Source organism: Amphiura filiformis, chromosome 8 (genome assembly GCF_039555335.1).
Source record: "Amphiura filiformis chromosome 8, Afil_fr2py, whole genome shotgun sequence".
Taxonomy (NCBI): Eukaryota; Metazoa; Echinodermata; class Ophiuroidea; order Amphilepidida; family Amphiuridae; genus Amphiura; species Amphiura filiformis.
In genome coordinates, this window is record NC_092635.1 from 3,683,730 (window position 1) to 3,709,095 (window position 25,366).

Genomic DNA, 25,366 nt, shown 5'->3' on the forward strand with positions numbered 1-25,366 from the left:
TTGGCTTAGGGGTGTTTCTTGCGTGTATATGCGCCACTTTGATTGTGTGCGTAAAAGTATGTCTACGCACCAAGTAACACTATAAGCTAACACAAAACATAATGAACTTCAAAGCTCGTGCCGGTGACTCGAGGTAGATAAACTATTTCCATCAATTGGCAAGATTGACTTACCTTAGATTGATTTACATTGCTGGTGATACAATTTCAACAAATTGTACCATCATAAAGACTGTGCAGTGTGCATATGCTGCAGCATGCTGGTATTCTGTCTGACAGTACACACTTACGATTGATTGCAGCATGGTGTACTCAGATTTTACCCTTTGAATGAGCACAAATAGTTTTTTATGGGGAACAGTTTGTGTTTTAAATCTATTAGTAACAGCAAAACACTGTTTTCACAATAAGTAAGAAGCCAATATGCACAAACATCAATATTTTAAAATTGGGTCGAAAATCATGTATGTATATTGTAGTTAATCAATTACACATTTATTGGAAATATACACACACCAGGAAATTTGCAACCTTGAACGGAAGGCATTTTAGTAATATATGGGCATTTTGAATGCTTGACCATAGATAGGCCAGCAGACGCGGTCATCGGTCAGTGGGCTTGATCTGGCGCTGGTAGCCTGCAAGCCATATGTTATACACTCTGGCTTCAAGTGATGAATCCATCTGCATCTTTGGTGGAACTGTGGAAGCCTGGAAGGTGATAAGAGGTGGAAGTCAGTCAAGTCTTGAGTTTTGCTCATAAAGTAGGTTACAAATTGATTGAATGTTCTGTCATCTAGTAATAGTATTTAAACAGAAAAGTTTGGAATGAAATCTTACTTCTTACTTTTTGCAAACAAACTACACTTAGGGATGCTTAACCCTAACACAACCCCATGTTTTTTTGCTATCCGAAGGGAAAGAAGAAATGAAAGGAGAGAAGATGAACAAAGAAGTCTCGTGGTACCCCCGGGACTCGAACCTCAGACCCCTTGCATGCCACACGCAAGATCGCTAACCTGTAGCCACGGGGGTTTCGCTGGCCGCCTAGCGATTTTGTGGGTTTTTTCCGTGGGACTTTGGCTGATTGCGTCATGGCATCACATGGAATGCATGCATGCACAGTGGTTTTCATAACTAGTAGTGAGCTTTAGTTAGTTTCAGTCGGGTTAGGGTTAATGTTTTCAGCATGTACTACTAATATCCTGGGCTAATATTTTTAGCCTGTGCATTACTCAATAGGATCCGTGTAAGTTCAAGTAAGACTTGGTATCGCTGAATGATAAATGCTATTTAAAGTTGAGTCACCTATTGTTGAGTTTGAATTAATTAGAGGTTCTGAATTCCATTTCATCTTCAGTTGTTCTTTGCTCTGAGTTTATTACCATTGACTAGAAACCATACCATAACATTAGTCCTCATAATCAGTGGTGTGTTTCTGCTGATAGAAAGGGCATTGTCAATCTCCTGCCCTATGTTCATCTTTTTGCAGCTTGTTAGCATATTTTGAGATCTAGGCTGGTAATATATCACCGGTGAACTTAGGACTGAGATTAATCTTCATATTTACCATATAAGGCACTGACCTGGTTTATAGATAAGACATGTGTATGTGCATAGATGGTATGTGAATGGTCTTGGGTTTGTGTAATAGAATAAATAAATAATATAAATGTAGGCATTTATGAATGTGATGTGTCATGTCAAAAGGAGACACTTTTGGGCAGGTTATCAATTTTGAGCTTTTTACATATCTTAAATATTGAGATATTTTGCTCCACAACGCCCTTTTCCCCGATGAAATTGGACATTCCTAAGCGAAGATATTGAGTTCGTAAGTTATGGTATTATAGAATTGGAAATTGAGATATCGACCTTTAAAAATATTATTGACAATGTTGAGAGTAGGAATTACCTTGAAAAATGTCTCAAAAAATACAAGATGCCAGTAATATTCTGGTCTGAAACTCTCAGACAATATTTTAAACATTAATAAAATCACAAATTCGCAACAAACCCAAATTGTGAAAAAATCACTCCCATCCAGATTTTTGGCTATTTTTCCATTTATGATCCTGCCCAAAAGTGTCTGCTTTTGACATGACACGTCACAAATACTGTGTATCTCCTCTTCCTTTGGAACAGTTGCCGACAATAATAGCGCTGCATCCCCTAACAGCTCCCCATTATTATACTGTGTGTAGTGTTGCAAGTGAGATAGTGTGTATTGCCCAAACACACAATGTGTTGGTCTTGACAGGGATCGAACTTGAAACCTTGCGATCATGAATTAACCACCCTTTATGCCACCATACTCTGTATATTTAAAGAAAAAATGGAATACATCAGAATAATAGAATCCAGGACTCACTCCTGGTAGAGATTCTAATAAAATGTAGCTATTTCCTAATGAATATTTTTTGTGCAGTGATGCTTTATGAATACTTTGGATTTGTTGATTATGCTTACGAATTAAATTGGGATTTCAATCTGGACAAAGCATATAATTTGGATATTGGATTGATTGATCCCATATTTATTGGTCGAGCTATGAGTTTTAAATCCAATATTTTCACACACTTGGATCCGTCAAAACATAATAATGTATTTTAGTGTCTTGTTCCTCATGTTTGAGTTTTGTAACACCTTGCACAAGTCCTATGAAAGGAAAATGAGGAAATACAGGAAAGTAAAATAAGAGAATCCTGGTTCAGGTATACATGTGTACCTATGGTAATTGCTGAAAGCAAAAGTAGCTTTGTGTTTATGTTGGAATGGTCACAAGTTCCTGTGAAAGATGCATTCTGCATTTTACACAGTCCTTAGGCCTACTTTGATTTTAAAGTAATTACAAAAGAAAAGTTTACTTCTGATATGTGTCCACACTGGAATTTTGGGATTTATAAGTGCTTTTCATCTATAATTTTGGAAAACAAAAGTCCTTTGAACACTGGGCACACTTTGTTGAAACTCATTGCAGCATTTTACATGATTGTAGAAATGATGTATATTGTTTTTAGGAATAAACACTTGCAACAATGATTTATCCTTCCGCTCTCCCCATCAATCAATGTTAGAACACATTGGAAAACTGCTTAAGACATTGGCATGTCTCAACATATATATATCACTGGGGAGAGGGGAGTGGCAGTTTTCTGTTCTTGACACAAAAGTGAACATCCAAGACTTTCTTCCATTATTGTAAGCTATTGTAGGAAGGGATAGAAGGGTAGAACACAGTATGTGTATCAATGATGATTCTCACTAAACAAATTTTACCAAATTTTTTTTCTTTTTCTCAATATTGATCAAATGTTAATACAGATTGACAATCAACTTTGATGTATTCAATGTCATGGTGTTAGGAAATTGCAAGAATCAGTTTATGGATCCCTTGCTGAAATCCAACCTCTCCATGTAAAATTATGTCACCCTGGGCACCCACTGAAAATTGTTCTCCTAGGGCAAGTTTTCTTGTATAGCTAAAAATCAAGAGATTCTGACATTTTCAATTTTTTTATGCGTACAAACAAGGAGGGCTCCCTAAGAATCATTGCCTACAACCATACATAGACAGGAAGTGTATAAATCAAATGATTGATTTAAGGTCAAGGTTGAAAAATTATTTATTTTAAGTATAAGTTAAACTGGATTACGAACGTGGCGGTAAATTGGTAATTAACCAAATATAGAGCGATGGCAATCTACTGGTTATTAAGTTGCATTTTAGCAAGGCATTAATGCACAACCCATCCTCTGGGTGTCCTCCGGTCTCTTTTAGGGTGGGTTGTAACCTACCAAATATGAACCAGATTGAAAATATATTTATATCATTCCAAATCATGTGAACAACAGATTTCAAGGTGTTTAAATGTCAGATATTATAGATTTATTGTATGATACTACTGCGTGTAGAGTGATTTTTGCAAATAATAGGCTGTGACATTAGGGGGAATTTCATTGTGCCGTTTCAAATTGTGAGCATTGAGTTTCAAAATATGTTTGCAAAAAATTGTCAGACTTTTACCATATTTTTGGCCCCCACATATATGTGGGGCTTATGTTCTCATCCAGATGGTTGTTTGTTCCCTTGCCTGTTTGTTTGTTTCTTTATTTGTATCTTTTAAATTTGTTTGTTTGTCCGGGCGGAAGCAAATTCATTTATCCACTCTGCAGCTCAAACGCCATGGCCGATCAACTTCATTATTATGTTTTCAGGGTTATTAGGAGTTAAGAAAACCTAATAATGATAATATTGGATGGCTTATTTCGCATGATACCATAACATATTTTTATGACTCATCCGATATGTTATGGTATCATGCTCAGCCATCCAATATTATATCAAACTTGGTACAGGGATAGGGTATGGTGGCCTCATGTGCTGTATAGTTTTGTGCCGCATTATTTGCATATTTATGATATTAATGAGCTCATTAGCATATTTTGCCTACATTGTCATTAATCCACTCTGCAGCACAAACGCAATCACCAATCAATTTCAAACTTGGTTCGGTGATAGTATATGGTGGCCTCATGTGCTGTATACTTTTGTGTCGCATTAGTTGCATATTTATGAATATTAATGAGCTCATTAGCATATTTTGCCTACATTGACATTAATCCACTCTGCAGCTTAAACACAACCACTGATCAACTTCAAACTTGCTACGGTAATAGTCTATGGTAGCCTCATGTGTTGTATACTTTTGTGTCATGTTATTTGCATATTTATGAATATTTATGAGCTCATTTGCATATTTTGCCTTCATTTCCATTCTCCACTCCAGCTTAAACGCAATCACCGATCAACTTCATTATTATGTTTTCAGGGTTATTAGGAGTGAAGAAAACCTAATAATGATAATATTGGATAGCTTATTTCAGGCGCGGATCCAGGCATGGGCACACCGGGCCCGTGCCCCCCCCCTTTTCGAGGGTCCTATTTTTATTTTTTTTTTTTTTACAATATTTTGTAGGAAAAAAAAAAAAATAAAACCCCGCTCCTCCTGTTTTGCTTTTCATTTTTTACATCAACGGCCTCCCATGCCAGTGGCGGATCCATGCAGGGGCACACCGGACTGTGCCCCTTCCTGAATTGGCTTCAATTCGGCCTTTATTTATAATTTTTTTCTAAGTTCTGAAGGGGTGCATCCTCCCTCAGACACCCGCCCTCCGCGTATGGATAAAGAAGTCAGTAGGCTCCTTTTTTGGACCAGGCGCGGATCCAGGTGGAAAGACACACTGACCCGTGCCCGCCCCCTTCACGGCTAAAAAAATGAGGAAAATGAGAGAAGAGAAAGGGCGAAAATGCTGACTTCAACACCAATCCGTGCATGCTAGGCCTAATAAAGTGTCTGTCGCGTCGGGACCAGTCCCGGGACAAGTGTAATATTTAAGATTTTGCAAATTGAGTCGGGGCCTTTTTTGTTAATGATAAAAGTGTATAAATGATGCACCAAATGACTTAAATGGGACCTTCATTTTACAAAATTTTCCAACTTCTGAGGGGAGATAACAGGTGACCGTTTTCACTTCTGTTTTGGACATCCGTACACTTTATGTGTTAACATGTTTAAGCAATATAATTAGGCCTACAGTAGGCCCTAATAGTGAATAATGGTCTACGAGTGGCTTCAATTCATGTGCCTTCATTTTCACACATTTTCTAACTTCTCGGGGGGAGGGGGACACCCCTCCTCAGACACCCTCTGCGTATGCATAAAGAATTTGCCATTTTCACTACTGCTTTGGACACCAGGCCCTTCAAGCAATAATTGACACAAAAGTGAAAATTTGTAGACGAATGACTTCAAATAATAGTATTACAATTTGTTTCAATTGGACCTTCATTTTCCAAACTTTTCCAACTTCTCAGGAGGAACATCCCGCTTTGCATATGCATAGAGAAGTTGCCATTTTCACTAAGGCCTACTGCTTTGGACACCAGACCCTTTATGTTTAAAACAATAATTTACACATTAATAATGACAAATTGTCGACGAATGACTTCAATTGGGCCGTCATTTGACAAATTTTCGGCTTTTACAAATTAAAACTTAACGCAATAATAGTGCCAAAATGGTCCACCAAATGGCTTCAATTAGGTCTTCATTTTGCAAAAGTTTCTCACTTCTCAGGGGGCACATCCCCCTCAGACACCCCCTGCGTATGCATAAAGAAGTTAACCTTTTCGCTTCTGTTTTGGACACATAACCCTTTATGTTTAAAGCAATAACTTTAAACTTGTCGACAAATGACTTCAATTGGACCGTCATTTCGAAAATTTCGGCTTTTTCAAATTAAACTTTTACACAAAAATAGTCCACCAAATGGCTTCAATTATGTCTTCATTTTGCAAAAGTCTCTCAATTCTGAGGGGGCACATCCCCCCTCAGACACCCCCTGCGTCGCGCAAGCGCGACGTACGGCGCTGCCGCGCCGATGATTAAAAGTTTGTGCCCCCTTTTCAAAAATCCTGGATCCGCCACTGGCTTATTTCGCATGATACCATGACATATCGGATTCGTCATACAAATATTGAACTCGCCGTTGGCTTGTCCGATATTTTTATGACTCATCCGATATGTTATGGTATCATGCTCAGCCATCCGATATTATATCAAACTTGGTATTGTGATAGTATATGGTGGCCTCATGTAGTGTATAGTTATGTGGTGGACTGGGGGCCACCTTAATTACGAACCGCGTAATTCTAGTTGAAACTTAAATTTCCGGAACATACTTGGCAAACTTGTCCGTCCGTCTGAAGAACATGAAATTTAAATTTCAGACAATATATGCATGTATGTTTATGTAATATGCCTGGATGTTATATAATATTTAAGAGAAATGAAATTTTAAAAATTAATTTAAGAAGGTGATATGAATGCTTCACCCCAGCAGGGCATAAAGATGATGCGAGACACAAATAATATGCAAAGATGCCCAAAATATGAGGATGCAGGGAGAAGCATAACTAAACATAAAGAAAATCACACGTAAAATAAAAAGGACTGCATCAAGATGCGAAAAATCTGTTTAATTTTTTGGTTAGAAATAGTAAGGCAGAACCGTGACTAGATTTTGCCAGTGTGTCTCGCATTGTATGTTGATGTACAAATAATAAATTCATGCACAATAATGATATAAAATTGGATCGGTTGAGCCCATATTTATTAGTCGAGCTATGAGTTTTAAAATATTGGACGAGGCGTAGTCGAGTCAATATTTTAAAACTCATAGCGAGACCAATAAATATTGGGCGAAAAGCATCCAATTTTATCATTATTATGTTTTGGATCCAATATTATCACAACTTGGATCCATCAAAACATAATAATGTGGCAACATGTCCAAGTTTTCCGTCCGGCCTCCTACATGTAGTTTGTTTGGTTAATTAGACATGTGACAGGGGATTCCTAGGTACCTGTAAATAAACTATTGGTTGTCAGGAAGGAAGTTATATGGTAAACCACTGATCTGTCAAGTATGTGTAGGCATTACCGTAATAGGCCTGCTGTCAATGTTATGTAGCAATTGGCTATCTATTTAAAAAGGAGTGATTGTTATCTGTGAAATTCCCAACAACTTAGAGGGGCACGCGGGATCACTCAAAGTCGGAAATTTAAAACATTATTTTGTATTGTATCTTTAAAAGTAATGATGATAAGTACATAAAAGTATACATTTTCAGAAAGGAAATGACACAAGGAATCCAACTAGCACGGCAGATTTCTGCAAAAATGAGCAGTTTTTGAGAAAAGCGCCAAAATTGATTTTCCATGCCAATTTTTTTTTCGGTCCGCCATAACAACTTACCCAAAATATCAAAATGGATGAAAGTTGCATATTTGTGTTCTAAAGACACGCATCTAGAAAGTGGTTTCTTAAATTTTTAAATGTTTTCTTCGTTTGAAAAATATGGGTAAAAAAAGATCCAATTTAACTTTTTTTCAATTTTGACCAAAATTTGAGATAATTTAAGGTATATTTTCAAAATGAAGAAAAAATTCAAAAATTTGAGAAAACCCTTTCTAGATTTGTGTCTTTAGAACACAGATATGCCATTTTTGTCAAGATAGGTATATACATATACTTGAGACAAATTGTAGTTGCAAAGCTCTATATGGATTTGCAAGATGGCCAAAGGTGACCAATTTGGCAACCCTAAAATAGATGTACACATACGATGCAGAATTCATCCTACTGGATTCCCCTTGAAAGAATTGGACATCTCTTGAACATAATTCTTATTGAAAAGTTTCATCTGTTTGCCTTTATTTTGAAGATTATTATGTGGATTTACTTCCCCAAACCAGCAGCTCACTAGAAATTACAATCTTACATCCAGTTTTGCAATCTGGCAAGACCACACTGCAGGTGTAGTTATGCCAGATCGATCTCGCTAGACCATGCTTCAGCAGGGTTCACAGTTTGCTCTCAAATAACCGGGTCCACTTTTTTATGCTGGACCCATTCAGATCCCATTTAGTTGAAATTTGCGGGTCCCAAATTGATTTTTGTGGGTCCAAATTGTACTTATGTCTGAAACTTCAGAAACACCGGAAATGTATTTTCAGTACTGGCATAAGCGATAAATATGAAAGTATGCGAATTCGGCACCCAAAACTTACCAAAGTCGAGTCAAATTACTGGGTAAAAAGAGACTTTCCGTGATCGGCCGACTTTCACATAAAGAACTACAATTACTACCTAATAACATGCACTACTTTAATCATCTAATTATTTTGTTATATTTGCTCGGTTGAAATATACAACTACATAAAAAGCGTGTTTCGCGATGTCACCAGGAATTGACCCTGTTTTGTTGACAGTATTATTGTAACATAATATTTGCACGATCCGAAAAAATATCGCAAGTCAACCTCTTCCACAGTTCCCCTCATATCACTGATCAAATATCTGTGCATGAAATAGCGATGAGGTGTGTATCATGTTCCAGTGATATTTGTAATTGTACATGTATGTAATTTATGAATGAAAAGTTGTTTAAAAATGTGCTGTGAGCCGATTGAGAGCTGGGTTATCGCACAATGGCGATCTATGATGACATTTTCTATTTCTTGGATGGGATTTTTTCCGGGTCCAAGCACAGCCTGCTGGACCCATTCAGGTTACATAATCTTACTTTTTCCGGGTCCAGTGAGTTATAAAAGCGTCCTGGACGCGAAAACGCGATAAACTGTGAACCCTGTGCTTCAGGTGATGGAAAATGCCATCTAGGGGTGGGCTTATACCCACATGGTTACGGTATGTATTAGTTCTTGAGAAGGTCATTGTTTGGAGGCAACTTCATTTGGACAGTAGAATTTAGAAAAAAGATCAAGAATAATACTTGTGTTATATTAATGGTATTATAGTATGTCCTTATGTCTTGATCACATGGAATTTTGATGTACATTGTACAAAAAAACTGAGAAGACTAGCCCTAACCTATGTGTTGATATCTGCAAGACATTGGACTTCAGACCTCTGACCATAGACCTGCTTTTTCAGGGTCTATATTCTGACATTGAGACAGCAATGCAAGACAGGAAGTAATGGAGGGTCATTGTAGGCTAAGGACACCACTATAATTTAAAATCTTTTCAATAACTAAGTCTCTCTATAAATTGTGCAATGGATGATATGTCAGCTTTAAATTGAGTGACTTTTTAAGAAACTATCAATAAATTGAAGATATATCTTCTTCAAGCAGTAGGCAGCAACTCACTTTGTTTTGACATATTCATTGGCGACTATCAGACCATTTTCCTCAGCATTGATGCTTGCAATGACGTTATGAATGAAGCCTTAATGCGATGTAATGCAAAGATTATGGTCAGTTTCGATCAGTGTAGCATTTTTTTTTAAAGTTAAAGGATTTTGGAGGATATCCAATTTCAGATTGGGAAGTTATGGTGGCTGCCATATTGTTGTCAGGGGCAACACTTCACGTTGGATCAGAGAATTATATTTCAACTTGGTATTTATTTGTACCCTTTTATGTACATGTATAGCAAATTTCTGCAAATTGAAGGTAAATGCTATGAATATTTTCCTGTGAATCGGCATGCTTTTAGTCCAAGTGGGTAGCGTGAAGTAACCAAGAGGGGTTAGGTGTGTTGATTCATTGTTTTGAAAGGGATCTTAATGTAAACAAATTGGTTTTGTTTTTGTTGTTGTTTTTTTTCACAAAAAGACTAAACCCGAGTTGAAAACCTAGTATTTAGGTGGATGTGTAAGCTTACAGCTTGATCGTTTTGCAACATAGGGATGAAAACAAGTTACAATGTAGTACTAGTAGGAAAAAGAAACTTCCTGCAAGTGGTCTAAAAGACAAAAACCTTGCTTCCTTTGGTTGAAAATGGCCGACTACAGAAAACTTCAAATGTGTTAGCTATAAAAGCTTAGCTGTCCAGGAAATGTTCTTTAAAAATACCTAAGGATGAATTACGAAACTGTGGTAGCAGAAGTAAACATTTCTTGGAATGAAAAGCATAGATTGCGTATGTAAGGTGGGAGAGTAATCCTCAATTTTTCTTTTCCATTTCCTTATCTTGTAAGGATTAAACTTAAAGCATGAACTTATTTTCTTGCCAACTTTTTTAAAAGGTCATTTATAGGAGGCGATACTGTAATGTAAGGGTAACTTTGAAAGGACATGAAAGGGGAGGGGGAATGGTGCATGGCAGTGTGAAGATTGGGGTTGTGTTTGAAATAGGGTAAATGTGGGGTACGTTATTGTTTCAAGTTAGTAGTTGGATTAAAAATTAAGGCGAAGATAGTGATTTTGGTGAGAATAATGGATATGAGTAAGAATAGAATTGAGATTGGTTGTGGAAAATTTAGGAAAACAGTTTAGGGTATGTTTTAGTAAATAAATAAAGGTTGAGTTGAGATTATGGTTAGTTAGAATTAGGGTTTTATAGGATAGGATGATAGGGTTAAAGTGAAGGTTAAGGTTAGGCTTTTGGTTAGGTGATGAAAACATGTAACTTGGTTTATCAAATGTTTTGGGATCTTCAAACCATTATATGGGTATCATGCATGTGTTTGACCAATAAGGTTTCTGAATGCTTGTCTGGAAGAAACCAATTTACCTATGCAGAGAATGGTATCACCCTTTTTGGTGACCTTAAAAGGTCATCATGCTTTGACCCGGTGAGATCATTGTCATATGATCTAGCTTGGTGCGTGTGGCAACAAGTGGTTTGGTCCAATCACAATGCGTGTTTTGGTTGGGTCGTCTCGTGGACCAATGGGGGAAGGCCTTTTAAAGAAAGTGTCCTTCAAATCACATCACATTCAGATTTCATCCGATACGGATCCAAAATATATACTATATTTGTGCGGCAAATGTGATTTTCCTTTTTGTTTTCCTTTCTCTGTCTATGGGTAACTAATATATATTTCAGTTACAATAATTAAAACCGACGGAATACGTCGGTTTATTAGGCTTAGATTTTTGTAGGGTTAGTTCATCAAAATACATTACAAAAGTGTACAAATCTAGATTTCTAGAAAAATTGAGGGCTCATGAGAAAATGTTACAATATGGCTTTAATATTGCCTCCTGAACAATATCATTTTATGACATTGAATTGATACAACATTTCATACATGTATGGAAGCAATTTAAATATATGGACCAGTGTTTGTGCAGAGTAGTATTAGCTAGACCTTGGCATTTATAAAACATATTGCAATATTACAATTGATATAGATAGAAATTGTGAGTCATGGTTATAGTTGGTTGGTTTCATTTACTATGTATGTCGTGAATTGATCTTATAAATCGTTATTAATTTTAAAATATAGGGACGACTACATAAAGAATTGGTAACAATACATCAGACTGAAATGGCACTGTGCCTGTGTGGTTTCACAGATTCTGGAAAGACCAGGATCTGTGGTGGTTTCAATATGCATTGAAACCAAGATGAGTGGTTTCAGTATCTGAAAAAGGACCATGTTATTTAAAAAAAATAGGTAATTATGATTTTGGTACTAGGAAACTATGTTGAACAAATTTATTTTGCTTGTATTTTGAAAAAATGAAGAGGCCATTTCCTCAATGCATATTCCAGACAAATAGTTTACAACATGTACCTCTTAATTGTTTACAAAATGTTCATTTGTACTTACAATTATGACATTTTGATTGGAATTTTATCACATATATGTATGGTGTAGGTAATAACGCAGGTCTTATTTATAGGAGTGAAATATGCTACATTGTACATGTAGGTGTTGTTATAACCTGGTAAAGAAAAGCCTCACTCATGCTTGTAAATTGCTTTATGATTTTAGTCACATGTACCGTTTTGTTGATATGGAATTCAATTGCTTATTGTACCATGTAGATTTAACAAATCAGTCTTACTCTGACCTCGCATTTGTAGCTTTGTATACATAGAATATAGGCCTATATAATAGGGTGTACATTCTGACAATCTTATCAAGGTATTTGATTGGGACCAAAGTTTATCATAAAATTCAAGTAATTAATATGATTACAAGAGCTGCCCAAGAGATTCCAGGTGTCATAGAAATCTATTTTTGTTTTTATTCACTCCACTTGTAAAACATAATTGCCAGGAATAGAAAAGTTTACATTTTTGGAGTATGGTTCACCGCACATAAAAAATTCTTATGCTGGAAAATGCACACACAGTTATTCATTTATCTCTCAAATGGAATAATGGATAAAAAAAAAAAAAAATATCTGGTTCTTGGTATCAATTCCATAACATACTTATGAAGAATTTTGTATTATAAATGCTTCAATTTCAAGGTAAGAATTTTAACAAGAATGTAATTCTTGCAAAGATTCTAAGATCTTATAGCTACATGTATGTGAATCAAAGTTGTTAAGAATCAAATTTAACAATCAACATTGATTTTCATGTCCTTTGATCTGATACAAAGTGCCTGAAATGTTGCACTCCTGAAAAGAGCTTCATTACTGTTGGATCCACATAATTATGAATTTTAAATTAAATATTAAAAAATTAGTGTTTCCAGAATTGGGAAGTATACTTGTGAATCAGAATTTGGGTTGGCACTGTCTGCAGTGGTTGAGAAATAATGTACACAGAGCCCTCGCTCTGTGAATGCTGTTGTGGCTATGGAATATGAAGCTATTGCATGATTGATGGCAGTATGTTGTTTACCAGTTGGTAGGTGTGCCTGTTTGAGTGGACAATTTAAAACCTTTTGGTCTGAAATAAAATAGTGAACAAAATTTTTTAAAAACCCTCTTTTCAATTAAATGAAATATGATGTATGAATTTGACTAACCTTGAAATACAAAGTTGTTCTATTTAGTATTTAGTGCTAGTATAAAGTGCTCTCCAATGAGGATCAAATCATGGCAATAGATGCGCTGTAAAATAACAGTTCCTATACATGTAGAAGTCCCCTAGCATTGATTGAAGGGGAGTGGGAAAAGGGCAGGGCCTCAGGAGAGGGGGCACATCATCACATTTTTGTGAGATGGTTGGTCTTTGGGAGCTGATGACGTACTTGTAAAAGGTGGTTCTTTCGCAGCTATGAAATGGTCAAAATCAAGGGTCTTTCTTGGCTTTCTGGGGAAAACATAAATGTGAGGAATCCCCCCTCCCCCCGCTCTGCCCTGGGGAAGGGCATGATTGAAGGGAAGCAGGACAGGTCATATTTTTCCTTTCAAACACATGTCATATATGTGACCATCCATCTCAAACCGCTCGTAAAGTCGGCAAATTGTATTTCGAGTTACAGTCCAAAATGTGCATCAAGCTTGTATTCATAATGTACCCAATAATTGTCTTACAAGTTTCTCATTTCAGTCCAGTCCGCACATCAATCTTTAATCCTATTGTTGAAGAGGGTAATAAGCTTATACTTACAGTAAATAGCTTTAGTCTTTGTTTGCTATGGCTAAACCCTGTTCAAGTGGTGGGTTAACCAACAATTAACAATGAGAGGACATTCCTGAACCTCGTTGACTTGGGGATGATTTGAAGTTACTCGCCAATTATCACAATTTAATATTTAATACCAGCAATGTAGAAAAAGAGAAATATTGTAGCACCAAAATAATGTACCCTTTTACTGAAGGAGCAAAGTTGAACAAGCCATAACTCCGCTTCTGGATATAGTTTGAAGTCAAATGATATATCATTGTAAAGCTTATGATATATATTTTCTAAACACGGAAGAAAACAAAATTGACCAGGGCCGACTTTACGAGCGTTTCGATGTGGATAGTCACATATGCGGATTACAAGCCATTTTATTTGATCTGCAGATATTGTTTTTTGTTATTACTACGGTGGCTGGTCAGTTACTATGCATTTTCTGTATCGGACCAAATATATTCATAACCCAAAGCTAGGAAGTGCTCTGTTGACAAAGGTCACTGTTTTCAACAAAGGATACACAAAAGAATAACCCAGAGGAAGTGCTGGTGTCGGTCCATTCTATCGGCAGCTACAAGTCAGACATCATTGAGCCTCAAGCTACTGAACTTCTGTGGAACCAAAGGAGAATTACAATTATGTCAACTTTATGGATGATGATTTAAAACAAGATGAGTTGGGATGAGGATATTGAGGGTGGGCTTGAGATTGTCGATAGCTTACGTAAGTTGTAAACCTATGTTGAGTCTTTGGCTACTGTAAGCTATGGTGACTACTCATCATGTACATATTTTCTGAAGTGCTAAACATCTTTTTAAGGGTTTTTGGAAATCATTCCTGAATGTGACAGTTTAATCTTAATGCCTTGTATTGGGCTATGTACATGTTTTATGAAGTTGCGGGTTCGAGTTCTGGTGATCCCCTTGAGTAAGGCACTCTATCTCGATTACTCCTCTCCACCCAGGTGTATAAATGGGTACTGGCATTCTTAAATGCTGGGAAGGTAGCGGGCTCATTGTGGAGGAGGTGTGGCGATCCTCTACATCACCATTTCACGGCAGAGTCTGGCCTACATGTAATAGCTAACAAAAGTGAGATGGGCACTCTGCAGGTTCGACTCCCTTACTTTTAATTCTTTGATATTGACCTCACAAATCTGGCATACGTTCAAAGTTATACACATCATAAAAGTATGATGACTTCAAACTAACCCCAGGCAAGGACTGACAATTTCTGTTTTGTCTGCGTGCTCATCTGACCATAGAATCCATCTTTCCTCCTGTCATGCTGTGATGACATGATCATTATGCTAGAGGTATGCTAGAGTATAATGGCTCATTCATAGACCATAGAGCAACAAGGTATTTGATGTATTCAGCTGATTAAGCCTCAGATTTCTAGCCGTTCAGGAGGGGGGAATTGTTTGCATCGTCTGTTACCCACTGGGTGTGAAGGGGAAGGAAAATCTGAGGGCATATGACCAGTGTGCCTGCCTGTCTGCTGCATTTGGTTCAACTCTATTTGTCTTAATATTTTTCAAGACTTGAAAATCAGGTTTACTGCACAGGGCATGTATTAGTTGCTGCATATGAGTTCAATGATCTCATGAACATTTTTATGGAGTTTAGGGATAGGGTTTATGGTTGGGGTAGGGCAGTCTTGTAATGAGACTAGTAGAGTTGGGCACCCTATTCAGTAATCGCTCCTCATGTTTGAAAGGAGGCATTTGCTACATCTCTCTACCATTAGTAACTTTCAGATGCAAATTTGTGATGTCAAGATTTCAATGATTATGTTGATTTATATGTCATGGGGAACAAATATGCATTCAGGGGTTTGAAATCTCCTCTTTTAAGCTGAATTCCTCTTTTTTGAAAATTTCTTTGAGGCAAAATTTTATCTTTTTCTTTCATTTTTCATTTTAAGCATATTTCAGTGCTTTTCCTCTTTTTTTGAACAAAGTTCCTCTTTTTTTCAATAGAGGTCACTCACAGTCACACCCCTGTGCATTGTAGTCATTGAAAAAGTCCATTTTCAGCCAGGTATTGTCACTAGAAAGTTGTCATTTTGTTCGAAAGAACTTGCAAGCAGTAAAGTTATTGAAGCATAAATTTCCAGAAAGACCTTGGCTTCAATTGCACTTCCATCTTATGAACTTGCTAATCTGGTAAAGATTCCTGTTTCACAATATTATGTAACGCAAAGTACACAACGGTTCAGCATATCGTGATTGAGATTATAAATTTGTCTTTTGAAGTTGAAACCCTTCCTTCTAGCTGTATTGTCATAATCTCATTTGCATTAAATGCTTCCAATTTAAACATGACAGTAACAGCTGTGGGTAGCACTAATAGGTTGAGAATCTTCTGTAGAAGATGGTGACATAAAACAAGTAGGAAATTGGAAATTCTAAAAAAAAGGTTGAAATTTTTCTTCTTTTTTAAAATTCAAGAATAATGTGGATTTACAATATAAAGTATGCATCAAATGATTGAAGGGCATCGGCCATGATTGGGTGAGCACTGGGCCTGATGGGGCACAAGCCATTTCTCTCAAATTTTTCTAAATTTTCCAATTGATTTTCCAAACTTTCAGTAGTTTGTACTGCCATAAAGAACACTGAGAAAATACTGATGGATGCTATAAGAAAACTCTTTAAAAAATAAATTACTTGAAAATACTGAAAAGTGGTTTAGAAAATTGCAGTTCTGTTATTGGTTCAGTGGTTTATGAAACAGGTCTGTAAATTTGGGAAGAGGTGGGGGTCAGGGGCAAATAATTAGAAAAAGAAAGAACAAGAGATTGAAAGGGAAAAACTGCCAATGTAGAATTTAGAACCTCTATACATGTAGCAATGCATTTATAACAGAGGGTCTTCATACAACAGGAAATACCATTGGGAAGCAATTGACTGCCTGTTTACCTGGCAAGGAAATGCCACTTAAATACGATAATCTGATATTATCTGCACTGTTCCACTATGTACAAAAGCGCCATCTGTTAACCTGAATGAACCAGCTGATGTTACATTGTCAGGGTAAGCTTGCTCAAGTTCCTGAAGTAAGACTTGCAGGCAGTCAGGGATATAGTGTGTTCGGTGTGAGGCCTGTGTATTTGGCTGACTAAATCGTTCTGGTGTGTAGGCCGTGGCACAAAGCCGGCTATCTAGCTAGGCTGGATATTACAACAAACCTAAGGAACTTAACCACTGGATAATACTAGGAGGACTGGATTTATGCTTGTTTTTGTACACTGGAAACTTTTGTTACTTTGGATACATTAGGAGTGAATAAGGAGTTATCACCATGCCATTTATGCCACAGAGAAAGTTTAATTTGGTCATAGATGACCTGGCTACTTATCCAGGTAAGAAATAGTAGGCTGATTTGGTTGCTTGATATTTCCCGTAATGATGGACAAACTTTTTTGTTGCACTTTTTGTAGATAAATTCTGCAATTCATGAAAAACAGTGATAAGAAAGAAGGTTATCATTATGTTTGGAAAAAAAAGTTCAGTTGGTCATAGACAAATTACACAGGTAAGAAGATAGCATATCAATAATAATGCATAATATTTCCCTCAGTTGAAGGTAAAATAAAACAAGTACACAAGTTATCATTCAAAGGACTGGGTCCCTACTTTAATGTTTGATTTGACGGTGTGTATTTTGGGGTATGTTTGTACCATGCTGGGGTGCAGGGTTGTGTGCAGTTTTACCTGCAACTGAGGACAAACACAAGACTTTTTCAAACCATGAACAACTTTTTGTATTAAAGTTTAATTCCATTTTGTTACTCAATTTTTCTTGACGGTATTTTTTATAAAGAAGACACTAGAAAGTTTCAAATTTGGTGATATTTACATGTCAATCTTTCGAATGATGAGAGTGACAAGTTGATTGATGCAATTTTGTCTCTATTTTCCATTTGCTCATATAAAATCTGCACACTTGCACATCTCATATTGCATGTTTTTGGAGCAATTTTCCCTTTCTTAGCCCCTGTGATTCAAACCATCCTAAAATTTGCGTCAATTAGGCCAAGAAAAAAAGAATGTATGTCTCATACACCCGCGCGCATTGCCATGTGAAATCCAATTTAGCGCCTAGCGCTACGCGTTGGCCGTATTTATTTATTTTTTTTCCCTATGTTCATTTTTTCAGTATCGTATAGCGATCCAATTTTGTCTTTTTTGCAGTTTGGTTGTTCTTTTTTGTACACATTTCGCCATGATTGTAAACTTTCTGTATTTGAATATCAAAAAGTACATAAATATTGTGCCTTAGCTGTAAAAAAATAATAAATAAAAATATCGCATATCGCATAGCTCATATTCTTAAAAAAATTTAAAAAACGCATAGCACTTAGCTTTTTTACCAAATGTGTCTGAGACATACTTTCTTTTTTATTTGGCCTTACCAAAAGTGAAGTGGTGATTCATTCAAACAAACCTTTTTTATTTTCAATCTACCTAGTAACTACCTAGTCGCTTGAGCCCATATTTATTTATTAGTCGAGCTATGATTTCTAAAATATTAGACGAGACATAGTCGAGTCCAATATTTTAAAACTCATAGTTCGACCGATAAATATTGGGCGTAAAGCATCTAATTTTATCATTATGTTATGGATCCAGTTTTTGCACACACTTGGAGCCATCAAATCAGAATACATATAATGTGAACAATTGGACCATCCATGATTGTCTCACTGCTGTCATATCTGTTTCTGTAACTGTCAAGTCTTGTTTAGGAATAAGTTATTAAACAACAATATATTGAAACAAAATCTGTTGATATCATGTGGTATTGTTTCCTTATTTCAGGAAATGAATTACAACTCATGATATTTAGATAGTTGATTAGTGTCTCGTGTAAATGGGGTGAGATATTACTAGCACATGTGGTGCACATTATTTTCCACATTATCTTCCAAATTGTAGAAAAAACAAATGTTTCCATGGAAACCTTCCCAATATCAATTTACTGTCTCGCAGTCCTCGGGCAGATGACTCAATAATGTGCGTTTTATGTCAACAACGTCCATGTGTACTAATACTTCCTGACAGTAATTTACAATTCCTTTATTTATTTATTTTTAACGTTGTGTGTGGATGTGGGGAAACACATTGGTTTGTGACTATCCAATAATACCCATCTATGGACATATGTGTCATAGTAAAAACTTTCATTGCAAAATTTCTACTATGCTTTTAAGTGAAACATCAGTTTCCAGTGAACAGGGTATCATGTAAACAATAAGAAAAGATCCATGCTTATTTGGGTTGGTTTTGGGGAGTCAATGATTTATAGTGCGCTATGCACAGGCACAACACCTACATGTAGATGTTGATTCCACAGAAGCCAGGATCAGCTCCCCAAGTTTTGTATGGGTTACAACAAGACAGTTAGCAGTAAGTTCCTTGTCCAGGGGAATTTAAAGCTCATCAATTTTTCCTCAAGAGCATACTAAAGTGCTACAAGGGTTTGAACCGCAACCTCTCACACCATAGACGAACACCTTATCGATAGAGCTAAATTGACTGCTAGCCAAATGGCTTTGAATGCGGCTATTATACAAAGTAAGAGGGAAAATTACCACAGCCCCCTTTTAATTTAATCCCCGGTACAAGTGGAAGGACAGGATTACAACAGTTTGATTTGTATGACCTAGTAATGTCCATTTATATAAAGAAATACAAAACAAATAGGGATTTATGATATTTATTTTAATTATGATGAATAAAATGAGGTTGACAGCAAACACAGGTGCCATTGTAATCCCAAGCATTTCTCATCTTCAACTGATATTTTTTAATCCTTAGGTTAAACCAAGGTAAAGTGATCAGGTCACTAATTTGTAACTAAACTCTTTCAAGTTGTATAGAAAGGGTCAGGATACCATCAAAATGTCCCGTTCATGTTCAGAAAGAGAAGAGCATCCAGGGATTAGAAATTAAATCTTCTTATTCCTCAAGATCCACAAGGTGTTTTTAGCAGCTGAATCCCCCACTCCATGGATGACTGGAATGGATCCCACTCTCATTTGGGTTACCTCTGATTCTGAAGGATCGCTGGAAATATGTGACACGATCAAGGGAAATGAGTCGGATGTCGCTAATATTGATTTTGAGATATTGACAAAGAAAGTGTTAAAATTCTTTTGTTTTATATTGTTTTCAGGGATTGATAAATTGACTTAACTTCGCAAAGAAAAGTTATATCAACATGGGGTTTTCAGTTTCTGAAAGCTCTAAATGTCCTCTTTAGAAACATGTGAAAAACTCATTTTCGACCAGGGTCGACATGTGACTCATTCCCCTTGATCATGTCACATACGAGGGGCGGTCAATAAGTTCGTAGAACAAGGTACTTGAAAGAGTACTAACCAAATTCTTTCTATCTCTCTCTTGAGCATGGTCACTACATACCTGAATGTACCCGTCACAATTGTTCTTGAAACCTTCTATGTCAACAAAATGGAAGTCTTCCGATAGCTCCTTGAGCCACTCTTCGTGAAGGCTCACCAGCATTGATCACCAGCAAACCTGATATTATGAAGGTAGGACTTAAAATTCAAAAATAGGTTTCACTAACTGGAGGCCATGCCTGAACCACAATATGGTTACTTTGATTAACTGACCCCTCTGTCGTGAATGGCAGCTTGACAAACTAAGAATAGCGTACAGGGCACAATCCGATAACAGCCACATTCCTACCATCAACCTTCTTCACATGATGGCTTGCCTCAATTTTGCTATCAAAATTGTATGATATATGCCTATGATCGTACTTTCATTTGGCAAATGATCTGTCATCAAGACTATCCCTGGATCTCAGAAACAGCGATGAAGACCTTGCACTACGGTGACCGAGTGATGATCTTCTTAGGGGTGTGAGATCCAGGTGCTTCCACCAAATTCACTCATAATTCCAGTGATTAATGTATGCCCTATCACCTTTAGCCACATATAGATCAAACTTGCCTTGGTCCTCATTTTAAGTGTATAGAAGGTGTGGACCTGAATATGTCAACTGGTATCAATTTTGTACATGAAGATTCCGAGACCCCATCTAGAAGACACCCTGGAATACCCAAATGTTAATGGATTAATATTGAAAACACATTCATCAGAGTTGTCATATTTTGTGGCTATCTCATCTTTCTTATTTGGCTCTTTATTCATTATCAATGCCACTGAACCAGCGCGTATATCATTAGTGGTGACGTCAACAAGTCTTTTGGACCTTGGATGATCTTCAAGGACGCTCATGCCATTCTTGAACTCTAAAAACCATTTCATTGCTGTTGAATACCAAGGACTTCATTACCATTTACAACAACTCTACATTGTTAAAGTTTATTTGAGTTTTCACCACCGTCGGGAGAAATTTCCATGATGACCCTGTATTCACTTCTGGTAGCACCTGTGAATTCATGGAGATAGGCTTCCTCTGAAGAGTGTCCTGCCCATATACAATGATGCAAAAATATAATATCTTTGCAGTAATGTTTTGAAGGAACAAGCTTTCAAATGAGACCAAATTCATTACCGTGCGACAAAGTAACATACCGAGTTCTACGAACTTTTTGACCGGCCCTCGTATGTGTATTGCACTTTAGGCCTACTACTTGCGGGCTTATTCATAGAAGCTGGGTGCTCCATGCCAGCCAGGCTGGACTTGTGCTAAATCACTTGCAAAGTTTGTAAGGGCCGCAAACTGTGGCTAGTCAAGGTCATGATTCCAAGATTAATCAAGCCTTTGATTGCATTTGTACAATCCTAAACTTGAAGTGCTGCACTTGAAGGATATTTTGGTTTAAACTGGAACGAGTTAACAGAGTGAGACCTCAGAGGGCACAAAAGATTTGCAAAACCTTGATGTGTGTTTGTATGTCTGAACCTCCGACTGAATGATTAAAGGAGAAGATGTTATAGTGTGTGATTCATCAGTTAGAGAACTTGTTCCTTTGCTCATATGGTCCCAGGTTCAATCCCTGGTGAGGCTATTTGCTGGGAATCATCTGCTAGAAAAGTCTGGAATGTAATTGGTAGCAGATGGAATGATCAGAAATTTGCCTGGACAAATCACAGATTGTAAATAGCCAATTTGCAGCAAACCAACTATTTGCAGCAAAGATATTATTATGGTTATTCCACTCTTAGTTAAATCAGTGTGTGAGAGTAAAATTAATTTTCGGTATACTTTTGGAACCATTTTGGGGGTGGGTTGGGGGAGGGGAAACAACATCACCCTATCAATCATCATATAACAACAGCATATTGTTTCTTTGTATACAGATCCCATTCACAAATGTAATAATGAGGTATAAATGTGAATGACCCATAAGTGAAACGGGAAATAAGAAAGTAAGTTTTGAGATTAGCATCAATAATGTTATTAGGTAAGGAGAAGTATGTTGGCAATTGGATGCCATGTAATTGAATTTCCCTTCATTTCCCTGGTTGTGTAGATAAGTGGAATAAATAGCTATGTTAGGGTCAGTATAGTAGTACATAATTATGCTTTTTGTCTTGAGCAATGCATTTGTACAATGTTAACAAGGCTTTATCTATGCTTGTCCTCTTATTTGCTGGAGTTTGTCAGGTTGATCTTGGAAAGAACCCTTATTTTTTTATGGCATGAATATGTCAAGAAATTGATACATTTCTTTACTCAAAGGTATATATATATTTCAAACATTTCCACAGGACAGATATCTGTGAGCACAGCAATTTCCGGAACCATTGTCACAAGATTTTATGTACTTGAACATTCTTTACATTTACACCTGACAGTTTCAGAAACCTTCTCCTTACAATTATTTCAGTTGAGATCCATACACCCTTCATGGAAGATATGACCTTATTCCCCCCCCTTTTTGCATACAAGATGCCTGTTTTGCTGCCTCCAAATAGTCCACAAGGCCATTTTAACTTGAGGTGTGATTTTGAGAAGTTGACTATTTTTGGAGACTAAATTTGGAGGCATTTCATGCAGCTAAAGCAGGCTTGAAAGCTGAGTTTGTTTCTTGAAATGTGATGGAGAGATACAAAGTTGTCACAGTCTCCGGATGTCATGGGGGAAAATAACTTTCTAAAGGTCCACCTTGGTCTTAAAAATTTGGAATTGGTCTTCATGCCCTCTTCTGGTCCTTAAGTTTTAAGGGGATATATTTTGTGTGGTCAATGACAATAGTACCATTTATAGTAAAAGCAAAAGATTCTGTTTCTTCGGGTAGTTCTTTGACGGTTAGTCAGCCAAGTGAATCATAAAGTGAAGAAAGACATTGCCATAGGTACCAATGAATCTGACGGCAGTATATTGGACTTTCTCTAAAAGTGGGCTATTCCATTCAAAATCCACATTACCCCTGTGGAAGATTTTCGAAATATCTTCTACAGGAGGAGTGTGAATTTTTACAATTTTATATAGCAGCGCCATTTGAAACTCGCCCTCCCTCAGTGGAAGATTTGGGTTGAATCTTTCTCAGAGGGGTATGAAATTCAAATGGAGCCACCTAATGTGTTCATTCCATTTGAAATTCATGTTCCTCCTGTGGCAAATATCTTCCACAGGGGTAGTATGGATTTTATATGGAGCAGCCCAATACCAGGTTAGTGATTTAATTGTTCAATAGTAAAATGTTCCCATGCTGCAGAGGAAATAATTTCAATTAATTTGATAAGTCATACCTATCATAAAGTGCATCCATAGTTTCAGAATCTATGTCAGTGATAAATATCTAACCCACGTTTTAATGGCATATTGTTGTCAATTTTCCCACGAGGTATTGCTACAACTAATGTTTGTTTGTCATTTCCTGAATAGCTTGTCGGACATCGACATCTAATGGATGGAGTTTCCTTTTACTTCACTAAAGTAAACAATAAAATACAACTTGTTATTACTCTGCATCCATACCATGATAGTTTGAATCATATGTTTGTGCCTTTGTTGGATCCAGGATTTGAAAAATTACCAAATTAAGGGGGCCGAGAGGTTAAAATTGTCTGTTATAATCTGAGACTGAGTTCAGGTACCCGAGTTCCCACCCGTTCTTGGCCTACCCCAGTCTAAATTCACGGGTTAAAGTACCCGAAAAATGCACACAAAAAAAATTACTTGTTATTCAAGGTTGGAAACTGGAGAAATACTGCTACCAAAAAAAATGCTATTTTTTTTTAATTCAAAGTTGGATAAAGTTGTACATTTTAATTACTTTTGCTTCTATTGAACAGCTAGCAATGCATACTAATTCAGTGTGCACCTAGCTGTTCAATAGAAGCAAAAGTAATTAGAATGTACTACTTTATCCAACTTTGAATTAAAAATAGCAATTTCTTTTGTAGCAGTATTACTCCAGTTTCTAACCTTGAATAACAAGTAATTTAATTTCTTTTCAAAAAAAGATTAGTTTGCATCTGATGTCAAGTCCCCTACAACCCTTGATTGGTCAGTAGCATAACTGGTGCCTTCATCGGAAAAAGGGAATCACAAAAAATGGTGCAAATGATGGTACACTACAGGGTAAAAAGCAACTTTTCTTAGTTTTCTAGGCATTTTTGACATAGTTCCTTCTAGAAAGAAAGCTTCCTGTTACTAAGACCCAACTTTTGAGATGTTTTTTATGTTTGAAAGTGAAAAATTATCTAGAGGGCACACTGTTTTACTGTTGCATAAAATTTTTAGTCATCACAACAAATTGTAAGCAAATTGTATATGAGTATCAAAGGTAAACATCATATTTGTTGTACATTTTCACAATATTTATGTTAATATTTTTTTCACGATTCATGTAATTACTTAAAAGTAGTTGTTGTTTACAAACTTGTCTCTAACCAATCTGCTTTATTTCTATTTTGTTGTTTTTATAGGAGAGATCATAATCGGCCAGGCTCATAATGTGCTAAGATTTGATGCATTCAGCGGACTCAACAAGGGCATCTCAGGCTCACTGTACTGTACAAACTTCAAAGTCAGTTTTGTCTCGGCGAATAAACCACCAACAAATTTGGTTAGTATTTAAGGCATGCGGAGTCAAAGAAACATTGCCTGCTGATATTTGTTTCATCTTGATATTGATTTGACATCACCGTTGCCAGTGCTATGCTGTAATGGGATATTCCATTTAAAACCCACCCTACCCCTGTGGAAGATTTTGGAAATATCTTCCACAGGGGGAGTGAATTTTAAATAGAATGAACACATTAGCAGCTGCATTTAAAACTCACCATCCCTCAGTGGAAGATTTGGGTTAAATCTTTCTCAGTGGGTGTGTGAAATTCAAATGGAGCCTAATGTGTTCATTCCATTTGAAAATCATACTCCTCCTGTGGAAGATATTTCCAGAATCTTCCACAGGGGTAGTATGGATTTTAAACGGAATAGCCCAATGCTCTGCAAGTGTGCTGATTATACTGCCGTTGTACACAATTTGATACTGTGAGCAGTGAAATAC

At 36.7% G+C, this 25,366-nt stretch overlaps 1 protein-coding gene across 5 annotated transcripts in view; it reads left to right on the plus strand.

Moving 5' to 3' along the window:
- The window catches only part of LOC140158512 (myotubularin-related protein 10-B-like), a 92,469-nt gene that overhangs the window by 13,653 nt on the left and 53,450 nt on the right, over positions 1–25,366 (plus strand). For 4 of the 5 annotated variants that reach the window (XM_072181627.1, XM_072181629.1, XM_072181630.1 and 1 more), the window contains exon 3: positions 24,783–24,922. In XM_072181627.1, the coding sequence (XP_072037728.1) occupies positions 24,783–24,922 (140 nt within the window). Of the gene's footprint in view, positions 1–16,982; positions 17,270–24,782; positions 24,923–25,366 lie in introns of those variants that run through there. The other variant, XM_072181631.1, reaches the window with a different exon arrangement.